The sequence below is a fragment of the Phoxinus phoxinus genome (assembly GCF_949152265.1).
Source record: "Phoxinus phoxinus genome assembly, chromosome: 2".
Lineage (NCBI taxonomy): Eukaryota > Metazoa > Chordata > Actinopteri > Cypriniformes > Leuciscidae > Phoxinus > Phoxinus phoxinus.
The window spans coordinates 39,792,475-39,808,502 of NC_136877.1; the positions used below are offsets into that span (position 1 = coordinate 39,792,475).

Consider the following 16,028-nt stretch of genomic DNA (forward strand, 5'->3'; position numbering starts at 1 on the left):
CTCACCCCATTGTCCCTTATTGGCCTGAGTGTTGCATCTGCACCTGTGTACAAAACCTCCTCATTTATAAATGGACCGTATCACATCTGTGATACCATATCACACCTGAATGACACCGTGTTTGTTCGTTCACCAAAGGAGAACTGACCCCCCGATTGAGCCTGGTTTCTCCCAAAGTTTTTTTCCTCCATACGGTCACCTGATGAAGTTACAACATAACTGAATCAACACTGAACTGACTTCAGCTGAACAGTTTCCTGTAAAACTGCTTTGAAACAATCTGTATTTTATAAAGTGTTTTATAAATAAAGGTGACTTGACCATAAGTGTGGTGACTCCATAAGTATTGTGATTGATACACAGGAGAACAATAAGGTCAAAGGTCAGCGTTTACTACAGGGATGAAATGCTAGGGGTGTGTCATGTATACGCTGCTTTTTTCATCTGTTGCTGCATGACCTCTGCTCTCCCCACAATGGCTTTGACAATCAGAGAGCGTGTGCAGCACTGCCTCCTGGTCCTCGTGCCTAGGCTGTTCTTGGGTCTCTTTAGGCTGGTCTCACCCGGCTCAAAGCGACCAAAACATCTCCCTCCCATCAGAAACCCACTGCTTACTCTCTCTGCAGTGCAACTGGCTGAGAAGATACGCAGACGAGAGGTTTGGGCTTTCATTTGCATTACTTCTGTCATGGCTGAGCATTAAGGAACGTATGAGGCTACTTGTGAACTTAAGGAATGATGAAAAGAAGGCTAATCAATATAATCAATTATTTTATCTTAAGGTTTCTTGCTGTTTTTTTCATGGATAAAATTTGTTTCTATTATGCCAGGCAACAATGTCTGTAGTGTGCACTAAGAATGACAGCTCATCACCAAACTTAAATGTAACTTCTTGTTGTAACAGTGTCTCTGTTCCAAAGGTTTAAATCAGGCATGCTTTATTGCATATATAGACTAGACTGTAATCTTGAGTTATCTTGTTGACTTTACCATGGATAAAAGTAACAAAGGGCTTTGAAGCCAAAATGTTCTGGCACAATAAATCTAGACCGTGGCTCACTTCCCTGACCTTTATGTCCAAAGCTCCTACACCTGGAGAAAGCTCTATTTGTTGCTTACTAAATAACAAAAGATATGGCATTAAAAAAGCCTTAAAATTGTCCAAAAAAAAAAAGTTCAGTTCACCCAAAAATTTAAATTGTGTAATTTACACACCCTCATGTCATTACGGTGACCGGGAGGGGACATGTTCGGTTCACTTAGTTTTGTCGTGGCCACAACATATAAACTCGTGGGGACGTGATAATACGTTGTTGCCACGAGATATTAATTCATGGTAACGTCATATTAAGTCGTGGGAACGTGATAATATATCGTGGCAACGAGATCATTTTGAGGTAACGAAGCCACCACGAGTTATGTTTAGGGAACCACACCGGTCAATATAGCCTACAGCTATGGAGAGGGAGATGACAGATGAAACAACATTTTATTTTGAATTAGGAATGTCATATAAAGATATAGTGCGGTCTCTGGCATTGAGACATGGGTACGTAATAAGTGAAAGACACCTGAAGCGCATTCTTAAAGGGGTCATATAATGGTACATGCACTTTTACAAGTTGATTGGTATTTTTTTACAGTCTATGGTTCAAGTGCGTTCAACTATACGATCTATACGAGATGACTTGAAAGCACCATTAGACCGTAACCTAGTTTTACACTTGCCAAAAAGTTTTAACAGGTGAAAAGGACTGAAAGAGCTGTCAAATATAAACCTCACGAATGAAATCAAGTAGGCTAAAATTTAGGCAGAAAGAACAGTTCACTTTATAAGTGGAGGCTAAATCACTTTTTGGCAAGTGTAAAACTACATGTTACTGGTCTAATTTAGCATTTAAAGGCATTTCAAGAGGTAAAATGATATAATCTGTCAAAAATAATATAATTACCATGAATGAAATCACGTCATTTATTCATGTCTATTTGCAGGTTATGGCCATTTGTTCCACATGACATTCCTAATTCAAAGTAAAATGTTGTTTCATCGGTCATCTCCATCTCCGAGTGCTGTATACAGTATTGACCGGTGTGGTTCCCTAAACATAACTCGTGAATGTTTAGGTGTCGTTCTCTCAAAATATGAAGACGCCACAAGAAAAATATATTGTTCCCTCAACATATGATCATGATGTTGTTACCTCAACAAAATGATCTCGTAGCCACGATTTATCATCACATTCCCACAACTTAATATCATGCTTGATATGACGTTCCCACGAATTAATATCTCGTGGCAGCAACATATCACGTTCCCACGAGTTTATGTTGTGGCCACGACAAAACTAAGTGAACCGAACATGTCCCCTCCCGGTCACCGTACGTAACAGATCTTTTTGACTGACTTTGTTCTGTGGATTCCACAAAAGAAAGTCATATAGGTTTGGAACGACATATGATATATAATGCATCAATTGAGAAAATGTTTACATTTTGCTTTTATTTGTTGAAAATTACATCATTTAAAAAAACAAACAAAAAAACTTTTTGCACTGCAAAGTACGATAAAATGTTTACAGGGTCCTCTGATAATGTCTGTAAGTGATTATGTACGCAAGTATAAGTCCTAAAACAACATCACTTCACTTACATATTCACCACTGTAGATAGAGCTAGACTAAAACATCACTGCTTGCCATGGTCTTTTGTAATACTGAACATTAACCTTTTTGATTTGTAAATTCAGGTTACTAGTGTGGAGGTTGTGCAGGCCTACATTGACAGGATACAGGAAGTAAACCCACTGCTCAATGCTTTGGTCAAAGACAGGTGAGCACTTGCTTTCTAGAGGTAGTAACATTTATGGATGACTGAACAGAAGATTTCACTATAAATGTGCACTGTCCTCTCTTTCAGGTTCTCATCCGCCCTTCAGGAAGCTGCTCATGCCGATAAAGTAATAGAGGAGGAGAATGGAGGAGAGGAAGTTCTGAGGAACCGATTTCCACTGCTGGGTGTTCCACTGTCTGTCAAAGAGTCATTTGCACAACAGGGTACACTTCCCAGAATCCTCTCTGCCTTGCATCCATCCACACAGTATCACCCTGACTAGGTTTATTTTGAGATAAGTCTATTTGACTGTAATTCTCGCTATTTAAACAGCTATTTGCCAGCAAATATAACGTGGACATAAAATACTGGGTTACACTTTATTTTGATAGTCCACCTTAGACATTCTACTAACTCCAGTTAGGGTTCATAGAATAGGTTTGACATGTACATGCATAGTTACTAGAACGTCTGTTGGGGGACCATCAAAATAAAGTTACCCATAGTTAGAAGAATGTCTAAAGTGGACCATCAAAATAACGTATTACCAAATATTGATTTGAATTGTTGCAATCTTACCTGTATGTTCTCTTAACCCTCTACCACATAGTGTTGCCATATGGCAACATACTCTTTGTTCATTTCCTTGCCACTGTCTCTTTAAGAAATCATTCTCGAAAACCAGTCAGTATCTGGTGTGACCACCATTTTCCTCACTCAGTGCAACACATCTTCTTCGCATAGAGTTGATCAGGTTGTTGATTGTGGCCTGTGGAAGTACCTTAAAACAATATTTAAACTTTTTTTCAAGTTAAGCCATTCTAAGAAAAGAAAAAGTCAAATATTTTTTTTCTATAGGTTTATCAATGCGTGCGGTAGAGGGTTAAAGCGTCTGCTAAGAAAATATAGTCCATTCATTGCAATGTACAAATCAATGGACCTATCAACGACTAACTGATACTGAAAATGACTTTGGTATGGACAATGTACTGTTTTGGACTAGTACTATTTGTTTTCTAAGTTTCAAGATTGGTAAAATTATAAAACAATGTTAACTAAAATCAATATCTTTACAATATCAATAACAAATGTCAACATATTTATTAAAAATATGCAGGTTTAAATATGTCAAAGCTGATAGAAATCTGAAGAGAATTATTGCTTCAGAATAAATTATATTTACACTTTGTACTTTTTACGGACAAGCAACTTTTTTACTCGGACAAGTGAATGACCGTGCACATGAAAAGGTTTAATGTCGAACCCTGCTGTATAGGATATAGTACAAATGATTCATTTTTATGTTATCTGCGCCCACAGGTATGCCAAATTCTGGCGGGTTGAAATCCCGGGGTAGAGTACTTGCCAGTGTGGATGCTCCTCCTGTGGCTCTGTTGAAGAGAGCTGGAGCCATTCCTCTGGGTGTCACCAACACCAGTGAGCTTTGCATGTGGATGGAGTCCAACAACCACCTCTATGGGATCACCAGTAACCCCTATGACCTCGAGAGGATGTGTGGAGGAAGCTCAGGTCTTGCAAAAAAAAAAAAAAAAGGAATATTTTTTATAAAACTTATAAACATTAAACTCGTATTAAGACTATACAAAAATTATACTTCATTGGTCACGGTTTCAATTCCATGTTTTTGCACTGATGTTCAGGTTAACATAACATTAAAAAGTTGATAATTAGCCATAAACTATTAAACATTGATTCTTTCTTGGTAGGTGGAGAGGGAAGTATCATCGGTGGTGGTGCATCTGTGATGGGTATCGGTTCTGACATTGGAGGAAGTATCCGCATGCCGTGTTTTTTCAATGGGATATTTGGCCACAAACCTTCAAAAGGTATGTACTTTGCTGTAAGGACAATCAGAAAAACATATTTCTTTTAATAGGAAAAAAAAGAGTGCATCTTATCATAAAGGGAGAGTTTTATTTCATTTCAGGTGTGGTTTTAAATGACGATCAGTTTCCCACATGTTCTGGTATCCAAAATGACTACCTGAGTTCTGGTCCAATGTGTCGCTACGCTGAAGACCTGCTCCCTCTTCTAAAGATAATGGCTGGGCCCACTGCAGACAAGTACATATCACATAAATATCAACCAGAGAATGCAAATATCAGTTGTTGTTGTTTTTTACAAATTAGTACTGACACCCAAGTATTATTTTTCAGGCTCTTCCTCTCAAAAGAGGTGGATCTGAAAAAGTTAAGTTTCTTCACTGTAGTAGATGATGGTGGATCTCCATTGACATCTCCAGTAGACAAACAGCTCATTGAAGCTCAAAAGAGGGTGAGAAGCAAACCAAAGCAACTACTACATTATTTGCATTTAACATATACAATACTTCTGTAATCAGCTGTATTGGTGAATATATGCAGAATACTAATATGAGCCTTATTTGACAAATGTTGTTTCTGTTCGCAGGTGGCTGCACGTTTAGAGGCGGATCTGGGAGTTACGGTTAAAGAAGTTCGTTTTCCTCAGCTCAAATACTCTTTTCAGATTTGGGACACATTCATGGCTCTACCTGACAAAGATGGCAAGGTGTGTAGTGCCATAAGTTACTTAATATTCAATATCATCTATTTGACTGGATCGAATTTGTTTTTAATGATTGGCAATTTTTTGCAAGATTGACACTGCTATTAAACTGAATCAACATCGAACTGACTTGAGAGCTGCTTATAGTTGAATTGAACTCATTATAATTGAACTTTACACAACGAACTGAACCAATATTGAACTCGCTTGTCTTTTTAGAACTACTTTCAGAAGAATTTAAATTGGTCTCATACTGGATACATTTGACATCACTCAACATATTTTACTGTTTATTACTGTGAAGCTGCTTTGAAACAGTTTGTATTGTATGCAGCACTAAAATAAAGTCGACTTGACTTGAGTACCTACCTAATGAAAGACTCAGTTGCTTTAAGGGGTGCACAATATATCGAATTTATCGGAATATCGCCAATGTATATACCGCAATATGCATATCGCAACAGCTTGCAATAAATGTGGTCATGAACAAAAGACAACATTTTTCTTAGCTTTAATAAGTATCAGGATATATTTAATTCATACAGTGAAAACTAAGCAATGTTTTATTTGTATATTTTATGATTCAGTATCTTTTATTAAATAAACCTAATGTAGGATAACCTGAAACCCTGTGGTTTACACTGATGTTAAAATAACACTTCTTATGCTACAGTAAAACGCTGATGTTCACTTTCTTGTCATAAAAAGAATGTGAAACACATGTAGGTTATATCATTTTAAATATATTTTACAGATAATTTAAGTTTATTTTACACACTTTAAGCATTATCGTATCGAATATCGCATTATTTAAGGAGTTATTGTATATTGCATTTTTCTTCAATATCGCACAGCCCTAGTTGCTTTAAGTCTATATTGTTTACTTGCTTTCAACAAATGACTGTAGCAACCACAAAAACATGGTAGATACAGAGATTTAGAGCAAGTTTGAGTGCGTGTTTGTGTTTATTCCAGCCTCCACAGTCTTTTGTTGAGCTAATGGCAGATGGAGGCTCTGTGTGGCCTATTTGGGAGCTAATAAAGAGGACTTTTGGAAGATCTGAACACACTGTGGCTGCTATTGGTAAACTCGAACACTGATCTAAATACGGTGTATAGTCATTTTTGGTAGCTGTGGTTGTTTAGGGTTGAATAATTGGGGCTTGTTCTGATCTTGTTCTTCAAACATCTTACAAACTAGCAACTGGGAGGAGACACATGTATTTCCCTTGTGGCTGATTTCAGGTTTGGCTCTAATGGAGAGTTCTCACAGCGCTAAAACATCTCAGTTCATGCTAAAGCAGAAGGAAGAACTGCAAAGAGAGATGGAGGATCTGCTGGGGACAGATGGAGTGCTGCTCTACCCCTCTCATCCTCTTCTCGCCCCCAAACACCACCACCCCCTATTTACCCCATATAATATCGGTTACACAGGTAACAGTTGCTTAACTAACAATCTCAAACATAACCCTTTACTAATGTAATTTAGCTGATCATTTTATTGTTAGCAGTTACCATGTGTCAGTCTTAATCATTAGAACCATATATTGTTGTGCCTTTATCATATATTATTAAACACACAATGTCCAATTTTGGAAATTTGATGCTCTTGATCTGGGCCATAGATATGGAGTCCATTAAGTAACAACAGCCTTATATGCGTCTATTACGGTCAAGTAATGGATTACAAAAAGTTACTGAAGAGATTAAAGCCATTATTGGTTGAAGGGGTCAGATAGGAACAGACTTCGATATTGAGTTTATCATTGCAACAAGTCTAATCAATAACACTAGGAGAGTCAAATAGAAGTAGATGGAAATCCTTTAAATATACAGCAAAGAATATATAGTATTATAATTGAAACTGTTTTCACCTATTTCTAGGGATCCTGAACATCCTCGGCCTGCCGGTGACCCAGTGTCCACTGGGATTGAGTAAGGAGCGATTGCCCTTGGGCGTGCAGGTGGTGGCTGGGAAGTTTCAAGACCGTCTGCCCTTGGCTGTGGCGATCTACCTGGAGAACACTTTCGGAGGCTGGGTCGATCCTGGAGTGGCTTGAGCTGTGAAGACACTGGAGGAAATGCTGGATCTAGGCATGGCATAGCAAAGCAAGTTTCTCAGAAATAGACAACATCAACAAACATTGATTTAAAGGGATAGTTGACCCCAAATTGAAATGTATCATCATTTACTTGCCCTCACGTTGTTCCAAACTCATAGGACATTCTCTCTCCTGTGAAACACAAAAGAAAATATTTTGAAGAACATTGGAAACCAAACAGTTTTGGTGCCCACTGCCGATTTGGACAATTTTTCAAATGATCTTCTTTCTTCCATAGAAGAAAGTCATACAGGTTTGTAACATTAGGGTGAGTAAAATGACAGAATTTTAATTTTGGGGCGAACTGTCCCTTTAAGATAAATCAGTGGTTAGAAAGCTAAGGTCTTTTTTAGTAAGTAAGCATAATAATTTAAGCAGCATATCTTAAGAGAATGCTTTAGGGATTTGCTAAATAGTTATTTTGGGACCTACCTGATTTCAGTCAAATGAAAAGTATGCCATGTAACTGTTGTGCTGAATGTTGTCTTTAAGGAATCATGAGTACTCAAAAGCAGAACACATTTTCACTTGATTCAAATAATACATTGCTGTTATGCAAACAGAATGTAATATAAAACCATCCAAATACCTTTAAGTTAAAGATATTGACTTTCTAAACCATTTGTAAAATATGGCTGGAAATAACCTTAAATTAAAACTTACGGTTGAAAGATTCATCTTGAGTCATTGTTCCACTTCAGAAACTTTGCACTGTACCAAAGGTTTCTTATTTCTGCATTGTCACCCATGTTATTAAAATCTGTTCAACATTTGTGTCTCAGACTTTTGACCACATACAGTGTAAAAATAACAACTAGCAAGAAGTAGGTTGTGTCAGTTAACTGGCAACCAATATCATTGCAAGGCTTCAGCAAATGACTCATTCAAATCTAAACATGTTTTCATTTATTTCCTCCTTTAAAAATAAAATAAATAAATAACGTTCTTGAGAAGTACTGAACAGAAAACCTGTTTAAACTTTTTTTTTTATTGTTTTCATTTCTTTCTTTCTTTCCCATCCAAGGAGGAACTTTTTTAAACATTCTCAGTGTGAAAACACATGGACAGATTATTTTGTTTCATTGGTGGGACACTGTAATAGCATGTTTGTACCCTTTTAAGATCTCTTAATAATGTGTCAATCAAAAATAGGTTGAGACACAAACTAACCAGCCCGCTTCAATTTCGCATCATTTCCCCCGACACTATGAAAACGGAAATGGGCCTAAAAACAAGAGACGATACAAACATTAACAAAAAGATAAAGAAAACAGCTGTTTTGTAAGAGGGTCCCTGTCTTTGGCAACGCAGGAACAGAGATGGGACATGAGGTCAACCAAACAGGAAGTCCTTTGCAACTGTCTGAAACCAGCATCCAGAGATTCACTAGCGCATATGCCCAATACCTCAGATTTTGGCCCGTAAATATGTACATTCCAGCGCATGTACACGATATTTGTGTTTTAAAGTACTCCTCAGGTGACATCGAAGAGGGGTGTGTGAATGTATACATATGTGTCTATGTAAACGCCCTGTTTGTTAACCCAGTCCTCCTCAGGAGACGTTGGTTATGGGTTTGTATTTCTTGAGGCGGGTCCATTGTCCAGTAGAGTAGTTCATCTCAAACACTGTGTCCACCAGCATGGTGGTGCTGCCGGTTCCGTCCGCTTTAGGCAGAACTTCTGTGTGCTCACTCAGTTTGATCTGAATGATGTCACCCTGCTCTGGACAGGGGTTTTCTGTCAGGAGGATGCGACAGACAAAAATTAGGAGGGTCATTTAGAACAAAGAGGAACTGTAATATTGTCAATCGATTAACAGAAACCAATGAAAGCAAATCCAGAATACCTCGTGATCCAGCCATGAAGCCCAGGATGAGGGCTTTTTCAGGCCGTGTAACTTTGTTTGCAGTCTTGAACATTTCCTGCGCAGCATACATCTGTTCTCTCTGTGGACGACGCAAAATAAAAATTAAACTTCACAGACTATATACTACCATTCAAAAGTTTGGGACCAGTAAGGTTTTTAAATTAATACTGTTATTCAGCAAGGATGCATTCCATTAAATTCCATTAAAAATATGCTGGAATATATTACATTTTAAAATATCTTTAAATAGAAACCAATCATTTTAAATAGTATTTCACAATATTACTGTATTTAACCAAATAAATGCAGCCTTGGTGAGCACAAAATACTTTTAAACAACTAAACTTCTAATAACATTGAGGGAGTTTGGATGAAAGAATTCAGTAGGAGTATAACTTTCAAAACTAACAGCACTACAAACAAGCACACAGAGTCGGGGCTTTTGTTGGAGGCAATGTGGAACATCAATGGCTAATCATTTTCATATTTTTTGGGCTGAAATTGAACATATAATCGGAGAAGAGTTTGACTATTCGTTCATTACACTGTATCTAGGGGAAATACCAGAAACTGTTTAGGACATGGATAAATACTTATTAAAGATACTTTTATCAAGCAGTAGGAAAGCCATAACTCGTAAATGATGGCATGTAGACCCTCCAACAACCGACCAATGGCTAGGAATTGTAAATGAAATGTATTGTAAGGAAAGAATCACATTCATAAAGGTTAAATTTAGAAAAGTATAATAAGTGTTAGGAAAAATGTATTATGTACATACGCCATTAAGAAAAGTGTGATATCACACATTAAGTAAGATGTTGTAAATGTACTGTGACTTGATGTGTGTTACATAACCTCTTTTCCACCATTTTCAATTAACCAAAAAAAAAACATTATTATTTTTTTTAAACATCTATTAACGAAATTTCTAAATAAAACAGTTGCTTAGTAACATTACAAAAAAGACAGTCCAGTAAAATCATCATCTTATCCATGAATTCTTACCGTGAGCGACAGGTTCTTTTTGGGCTGGGTCTGTGGGGGCGCTGGCGTGGGTGCAGGCTGGGCTGCAGTGGTGGGCGGCTGCGTGGGCATGTCTGGCTGTGCTGCTGTGGCGGCAGGAGGCGGGGCATTGTTGGTGGGCGTGCTGGTTGGCGTGGTTGGTGAAGTGGGGGCGGTGGGACTGGCAGTGCTGGCATTATACATGGGCGGCCGCTGTTTAAACTGGCCAGGTAGTGAAGCAGAAGCCGCATTTGGCGCGGACGACTCCTCCGACTGCCGGTTTGTAGGTTCACGCCCTGAACCGCCTGCATTCGCTGAATATTAACACAATGCAGAAAAATGGGCATTGAGAAGACTTTAAGCTCACATTTAGATTGGCTTCCTGTTATGTCTAATCAATACATTTTCTACTGAAGTTAATTTCTTTGCATCCATCCCATCCTGCATCTGTCGATGGCCTACCTGGCTGTGTCTCTGAACTGGGAATGTAAGACGAGGAAGGAACCATGCTAGGGGTGGCGGGAAGGTAACTGGTTGACGGCAGAGCACTCTCGTTGTTTAGCGCCCCAAGTTTCTGTTGTGAGGAGAGGGGAAACAGATTTGAGGTTTGTTCTGACACACATTCAAGGAAGCCATCATATGGCTGATAAGATTTCCAAAACTACCTGTGTGGACACCAAGCCAGCTGCGTAGTCTGGTGTTGCGTTCTCCACAACCGCCTCTTCTTTGGCCGCCTTCTCTCCAGCTTCTGTGTCTAAATAAGAGCAAAATACAATATAACTAAAAATGCAGAGCACTCAAAATACACTCAAAATACTTCTTGAACTTACCCAAAGTCTTTCTTCTCCTTTTAGCTTCTCTGCCAGCTCCTACCATATCCAACTCGGATATATCCAACAACTGCAAGAAAACACACAATCACATAACCTGACAATATAAAGCATATACAGAGATTATGACATCCATATGAACTAGGCAAAAGTTCATGACTCAGCAAATTTTGCTTTTAATAAATAGTAAAACCTACTAGATATGCCCATGTTATGCAGTGACTTCATTAGTGGTCATTGCTAGACAGTTACCTTGACCCCCCTTTCTTTGCGCAGGGGTGTGCGGGGTGGGGCAATAGGGGTTCTGTTACTGGGAGGGCTGAACATGCTTGGGGTGGTAGGGCTCCGGAATGGTGCTTTGGGAATTCCCTTCAGCGGTGCTGAGAAAAGACAGATAATCATTCATTATTAATCTTGTGTGCAGTTTTAAGATTTTGTTTTTGAAAGAAGTCTCTAATGCTCACCAAGGCTCCATTTATTTGATAAAAAATACAATAAAAAAGTAATATTGTGAAATATTATTACAATTTAAATTAACTGTTCTATTTTAATATCTGTGATGGTAAAGCTGAGTTTTCAGTATAATTTAATTATAATTACTTCAGTTAGTCTTCAGTGTCCCATGATCCTTAAGAAATTATCCTAATATGCTGATTTGCTGCTTAAGAAACATTTCAATGCTGAAAAACAGCTGTGATGCTTAATATTTTTGTGGAAACCTTGATACATTACACTGATAGATCCTTTGATGAATAGAAAGTTCAGAATTTATTTGAAATCTTAGTAGTCTAATTTATTAACAATAATTAATGCATTAACTAATATAAGGTAACAATTAGTAATATATTTTATAGTATTTATTTACATTTGTTATGATGTTAGTTAATAAAATATGCATGTTCATGTTAGTTCACAGTGCATTAACTAATGTTAACAGATATAACTTTTAATAATGTTGTAGTAAATAACCATGAACTAAGATTAAGAAATGCTACTGGTTCAAAAAACTCACGGTTCGGATCATATTACGGTTTTTGATTCAAGGATCAAATGTAACTTTGCTTTCCATTTATTAGTAAAAAAAAAAAAAAAACTAGCCTATTTAATAAAGTTTAAACATTTTTAAAAGACAAGTTAAGAAAAAGTCAGTAAAAATAACACTAATTACAAGCATAGATAAATAAAATATAACAAAGTTACAAATAAAGTATGGTCTATCTGTAGTGTATTCAGGTATAGACTTAATAATAATTAATTAAAAAAATTATTAAAAATATATATGTATATAATGTTGACTTTATAAATATAGATTAATCTTTGTTAAAGCTGTGTTTTGTTGTTTGATTAACATGAATGACTTTGACAGCAGCAGGTATTGATAGGCTGCTGTCACTAAGACCGAATGCTCGGATACAATATACCGATACACATCAAACTTCATTCTCAGCTGTTTATGTTCACTTAAGTCATAACCGACTGTTTACAAGAATACTTGCTAAAACTGGTTTTTTTTTTTAAAACAGCTGTTTATGAGTCTGTTCAAGTGCATGGAGATGCGAAAGAGTAGTCAATTCGCTGTTCGCTCGCTATCTGAAACGCAGCTCTCTGTGTGTGCCGTATTGATGGTGAAACTTAGCAAATTAATCCGTGAAACAACACATGCGTGCCCGAATCATGGGGCCTGGTCCGTACAGATCAAGGATCAACTACGATCCGTTTAATCACTAATAAATACTGTAGAAGTATTGTTCATCCTTAGTTCATCTTAACTAATGTAGTTAACTAATTTTAGCAAGTTAAAGAAACCTTATTGTAAAGTTTTACCAGTCTTTTGTAACATTATACATGTTTTACTGTAACTTTTGATCAATGTAATGCATTTTTGCTGAATAAAAGTATGTCTTATATACATCTTAATGACCCCTAACTTTTGAATAGTGTAAAACACTTTATTCACATAAAAAAATAAATTTGAACCAACCAGTTCCAAGGCATTTTAGTTTATGTATAAGGTCAGTTCTCCTTAAGTTCATCACTTTAACTATGGACATGCTCCAGTAACGTTTTACAACTAGATTTGACACACTTTGAACACTACATCTATTATTGTATCATTTCAAACCAAAGGTTTGATTTTATTGTCATGACAGTAATACAATTTTACCATACAAATAGTTTTGGGACATAAATCTTACTTGTGGTGTCCATCTTCTTTACCAGACCTCTTCCTTTGGAGTGGAAAGGCACTCCTGCGGTTTTCTTTAACTGCTGGGCAGTCTCTGTGGCTTTAGAACAAATATAATGGATAATACACATCAATCACCACTCAACAAACAAGCATAAACTCTTATTTTAAATGACTTTAATTAAATCATGCTGAAAACACAGTTTTTCTGGCACCAATAATTCATAAACACACTTACATTTCTGAAGCAGCTCAGCTCTGAGCGTAGCACTCTTGGGTTTCCTCTTGAGCTGGAAGTGCTTGATGGGTGGAGTGAGTGGCCCCACCAGCGTAGTCAAAGCACTCTTGTTCAGATACTGACACTCCAAAGGCAACATTGATGACGCTTCACATTCATTTACTGGATGAAGGTGCAAACATCAACAGTAAGTCCCAGCAGATGCTTTCTTACAAAATTGCATATTACTAACCATATGCACTTGCAAGTAACAGGCAGGTGAGAATACTCATCACAAGCTAATTAGAACCCCACACAAACAATCCCAGACAACCACAATAAATGTCACTGTTACTTGAATATAGAGTATTATGGTATGTTATATGGTCAATGATCGTTAAATGAAAACACTGATATATAAAAATTAACTTTTTTTTATATTAGAAATGAATGTTTAGAGGATTTTTAGGTAGCACTTTGCAGTCAGTAACATCATGAATACATCACAAAGAGATTTTCAGCCTAAGACAGTAATATAGCACTCAAAATCAGATTTTTCACTAGAGACACTGTCTTTAAAATGTGTTGCGAGTGCACCTAACAAAGTCGTCTGTTCGACACAAGTACGAAGACCAACAATGAGCTGTCAAACTGACCAAAATTGACATTCCTAATATGTAGTTAAAAGTAGTCTGAACCTAGACTAGAATTTATTGTGAAGGGATGGAGCAGCTTAGAAACCAGAAGAGACAAATATTAAACTGGAAATTATTTACTATGACTATTTTGACCCTTTACTAGCACTCCATTGATGTCAGACCAACCTTTCTCACGCAGCTCTCCAAGTATGTCCTGTACATTTGGGTTCTGCTCCTCCAGATCCAGGTTTAGCGAGCCGGTCTCTGGAAATGATTTCAGGATATCGGCCACCATTAACACCCACGGCTCAGAGTCCACAGTGGCCAACTGAATGATCTCTGATAGAGCTTCCTTCATCTGGAATACGAGGGATAGAGAGAGAATAAAAGTTTTAAACTTTAACCAATTAACCACAATACTGCTGAAACTTTACATTGAAATTTTTTTGAACCATTAATCCATTATTCTATACAATTTACTAAGAATTTTTTTTTTTCTTTTGAGTTAAATGTGGGAGTCAATAAAACACACTGAAACATACAATCATATATTTTCCAAGCTTTACAAAAGCTGCATACATGATTTCCAACTTAATGTACTTTGTTTAATAATAAACAACATGTGATTATTATGATCCCTCATATTGTGTTAGAATTATTGACATTTTGCAGATTCAGCAAGTAAGTAAGTAAATGTATGATCGCAACCGTATATGAAAGCGTTTTTAGAGTGAGTTTCGAGACTCTTCGAGACATTTACTCAAAAAATAGCCTACCATGGTAATCAAAGTTCCCGCCAAAATGCGTTACTAATGTATTTTTATGACAGCAGTCTGGTTATCATCAAGTTACCATTGGTTTACAGTATTAGCAATGACTGTACTAAATGTGTTGTTTTGGCGGAAACTACAGATACCATGGCAAATATTTATAAGGGGGGCGTTTTACTCGTCCAAACATAGAAATAAACTGCATGAAAATAACATGCCAACAACAGTCACAAAGTTGACTGCATGTTTACATACAGGAAGGCTAGCAAGTTAGCTCAAACCCAGAGGCTGAAGACAAACAGCAGCCGGAGACTGACATTATCCAGACAGCAGCTGCTGCTGGGGTCTCATGGTGGAAGCCATGTTATTATTACACATGCAACACATAGGTGTCAGCAACATATGACACAATTACTGTTAATAAACAACATGCCACTCCAATAAAGCATGCCACACTAGGAAGTTAAGACAGTTTGTGTGTGTGTCAGCAGCAGGAGGAGTGAGTCCTGCAGTCGCACCTCATCCACGGTCCTGCGCGGGAGATGCAGCATCCCCAGCAAGAGTTTGAGCTTCACCGGAGGCGACAGACTGGAGAAACACAGGCGTATGTTGTCGATGACCGATACGGTGAGTAGGGAAGCGATGCTCAAAGGTGTCCACAGCTCGTCTGTCGATCCAAGTTTGTTGTGGAGCCACAGGCCGGTGTCGCTCTCCCTCATCGACGCCATCTTGGAAAAAGACGAATAATGAGATCGGGCATTTTAACAGGCTACCTAAGAAAACACACATGAGCGCTAGGACCCGGTGATCACAAGTTGAAAACTTTTACAAACATGTAATCAGTATGTTATCTGAGTTATAAATTATTTATTTAACAGTACTTATTTTTCTTATTTTTATGAATCCTGTTTTGATTTGGCGCTGTGCTGTATTTGGCCATGTGTAAAGCATAGGCTATCCCTTGGCTTGTCATATGTTTTGTTTACAATCTGTATTTTGTATACATTTGTTGATTAATAATAATACTACCACCTGT

At 37.4% G+C, this 16,028-nt stretch overlaps 2 protein-coding genes across 2 annotated transcripts; one reads left to right on the forward strand and one right to left on the reverse strand.

Annotated features, from left to right (window-relative positions):
- Nucleotides 1-93: 93 nt before the first annotated feature.
- faah2b (fatty acid amide hydrolase 2b) lies at nucleotides 94-7,436 on the forward strand (the record flags this gene model as incomplete). The annotated part of the gene is made up of 11 exons (XM_079594541.1): nucleotides 94-658; nucleotides 2,747-2,829; nucleotides 2,917-3,053; nucleotides 4,150-4,359; nucleotides 4,557-4,676; nucleotides 4,778-4,913; nucleotides 5,007-5,124; nucleotides 5,260-5,379; nucleotides 6,352-6,460; nucleotides 6,622-6,810; nucleotides 7,261-7,436. Exons 1-11 carry the CDS (start codon nucleotides 407-409, stop codon nucleotides 7,434-7,436), a joined length of 1,650 nt encoding a protein of 549 aa, XP_079450667.1. The 5' UTR covers nucleotides 94-406.
- Nucleotides 7,251-15,864, reverse strand: nelfa (negative elongation factor complex member A). Its single transcript, XM_079594531.1, has 11 exons — nucleotides 15,511-15,864; nucleotides 14,409-14,580; nucleotides 13,606-13,767; nucleotides 13,378-13,467; nucleotides 11,435-11,562; nucleotides 11,183-11,252; nucleotides 11,018-11,106; nucleotides 10,815-10,926; nucleotides 10,356-10,666; nucleotides 9,327-9,426; nucleotides 7,251-9,217 (listed from the first exon to the last, which is right to left on the reverse strand). Exons 1-11 carry the CDS (start codon nucleotides 15,718-15,720, stop codon nucleotides 9,033-9,035), a joined length of 1,629 nt encoding a protein of 542 aa, XP_079450657.1. The 5' UTR covers nucleotides 15,721-15,864; the 3' UTR covers nucleotides 7,251-9,032.
- Nucleotides 15,865-16,028: the final 164 nt, after the last annotated feature.

Excerpts from the sequence above, each read along its gene's own strand:
- nelfa (XM_079594531.1), bottom strand. The coding sequence starts at position 15,720 with ATGGCGTCGATGAGGGAGAGCGACACCGGCCTGTGGCTCCACAACAAA. Across the intron at positions 11,253-11,434 it reads GCAAAGAAAGGGGGGTCAAG|TTGTTGGATATATCCGAGTT; the intron begins GTAACTGTCTAG and ends GTTTTCTTGCAG. Across the intron at positions 10,927-11,017 it reads CTGGCTTGGTGTCCACACAG|AAACTTGGGGCGCTAAACAA; the intron begins GTAGTTTTGGAA and ends TCCTCACAACAG.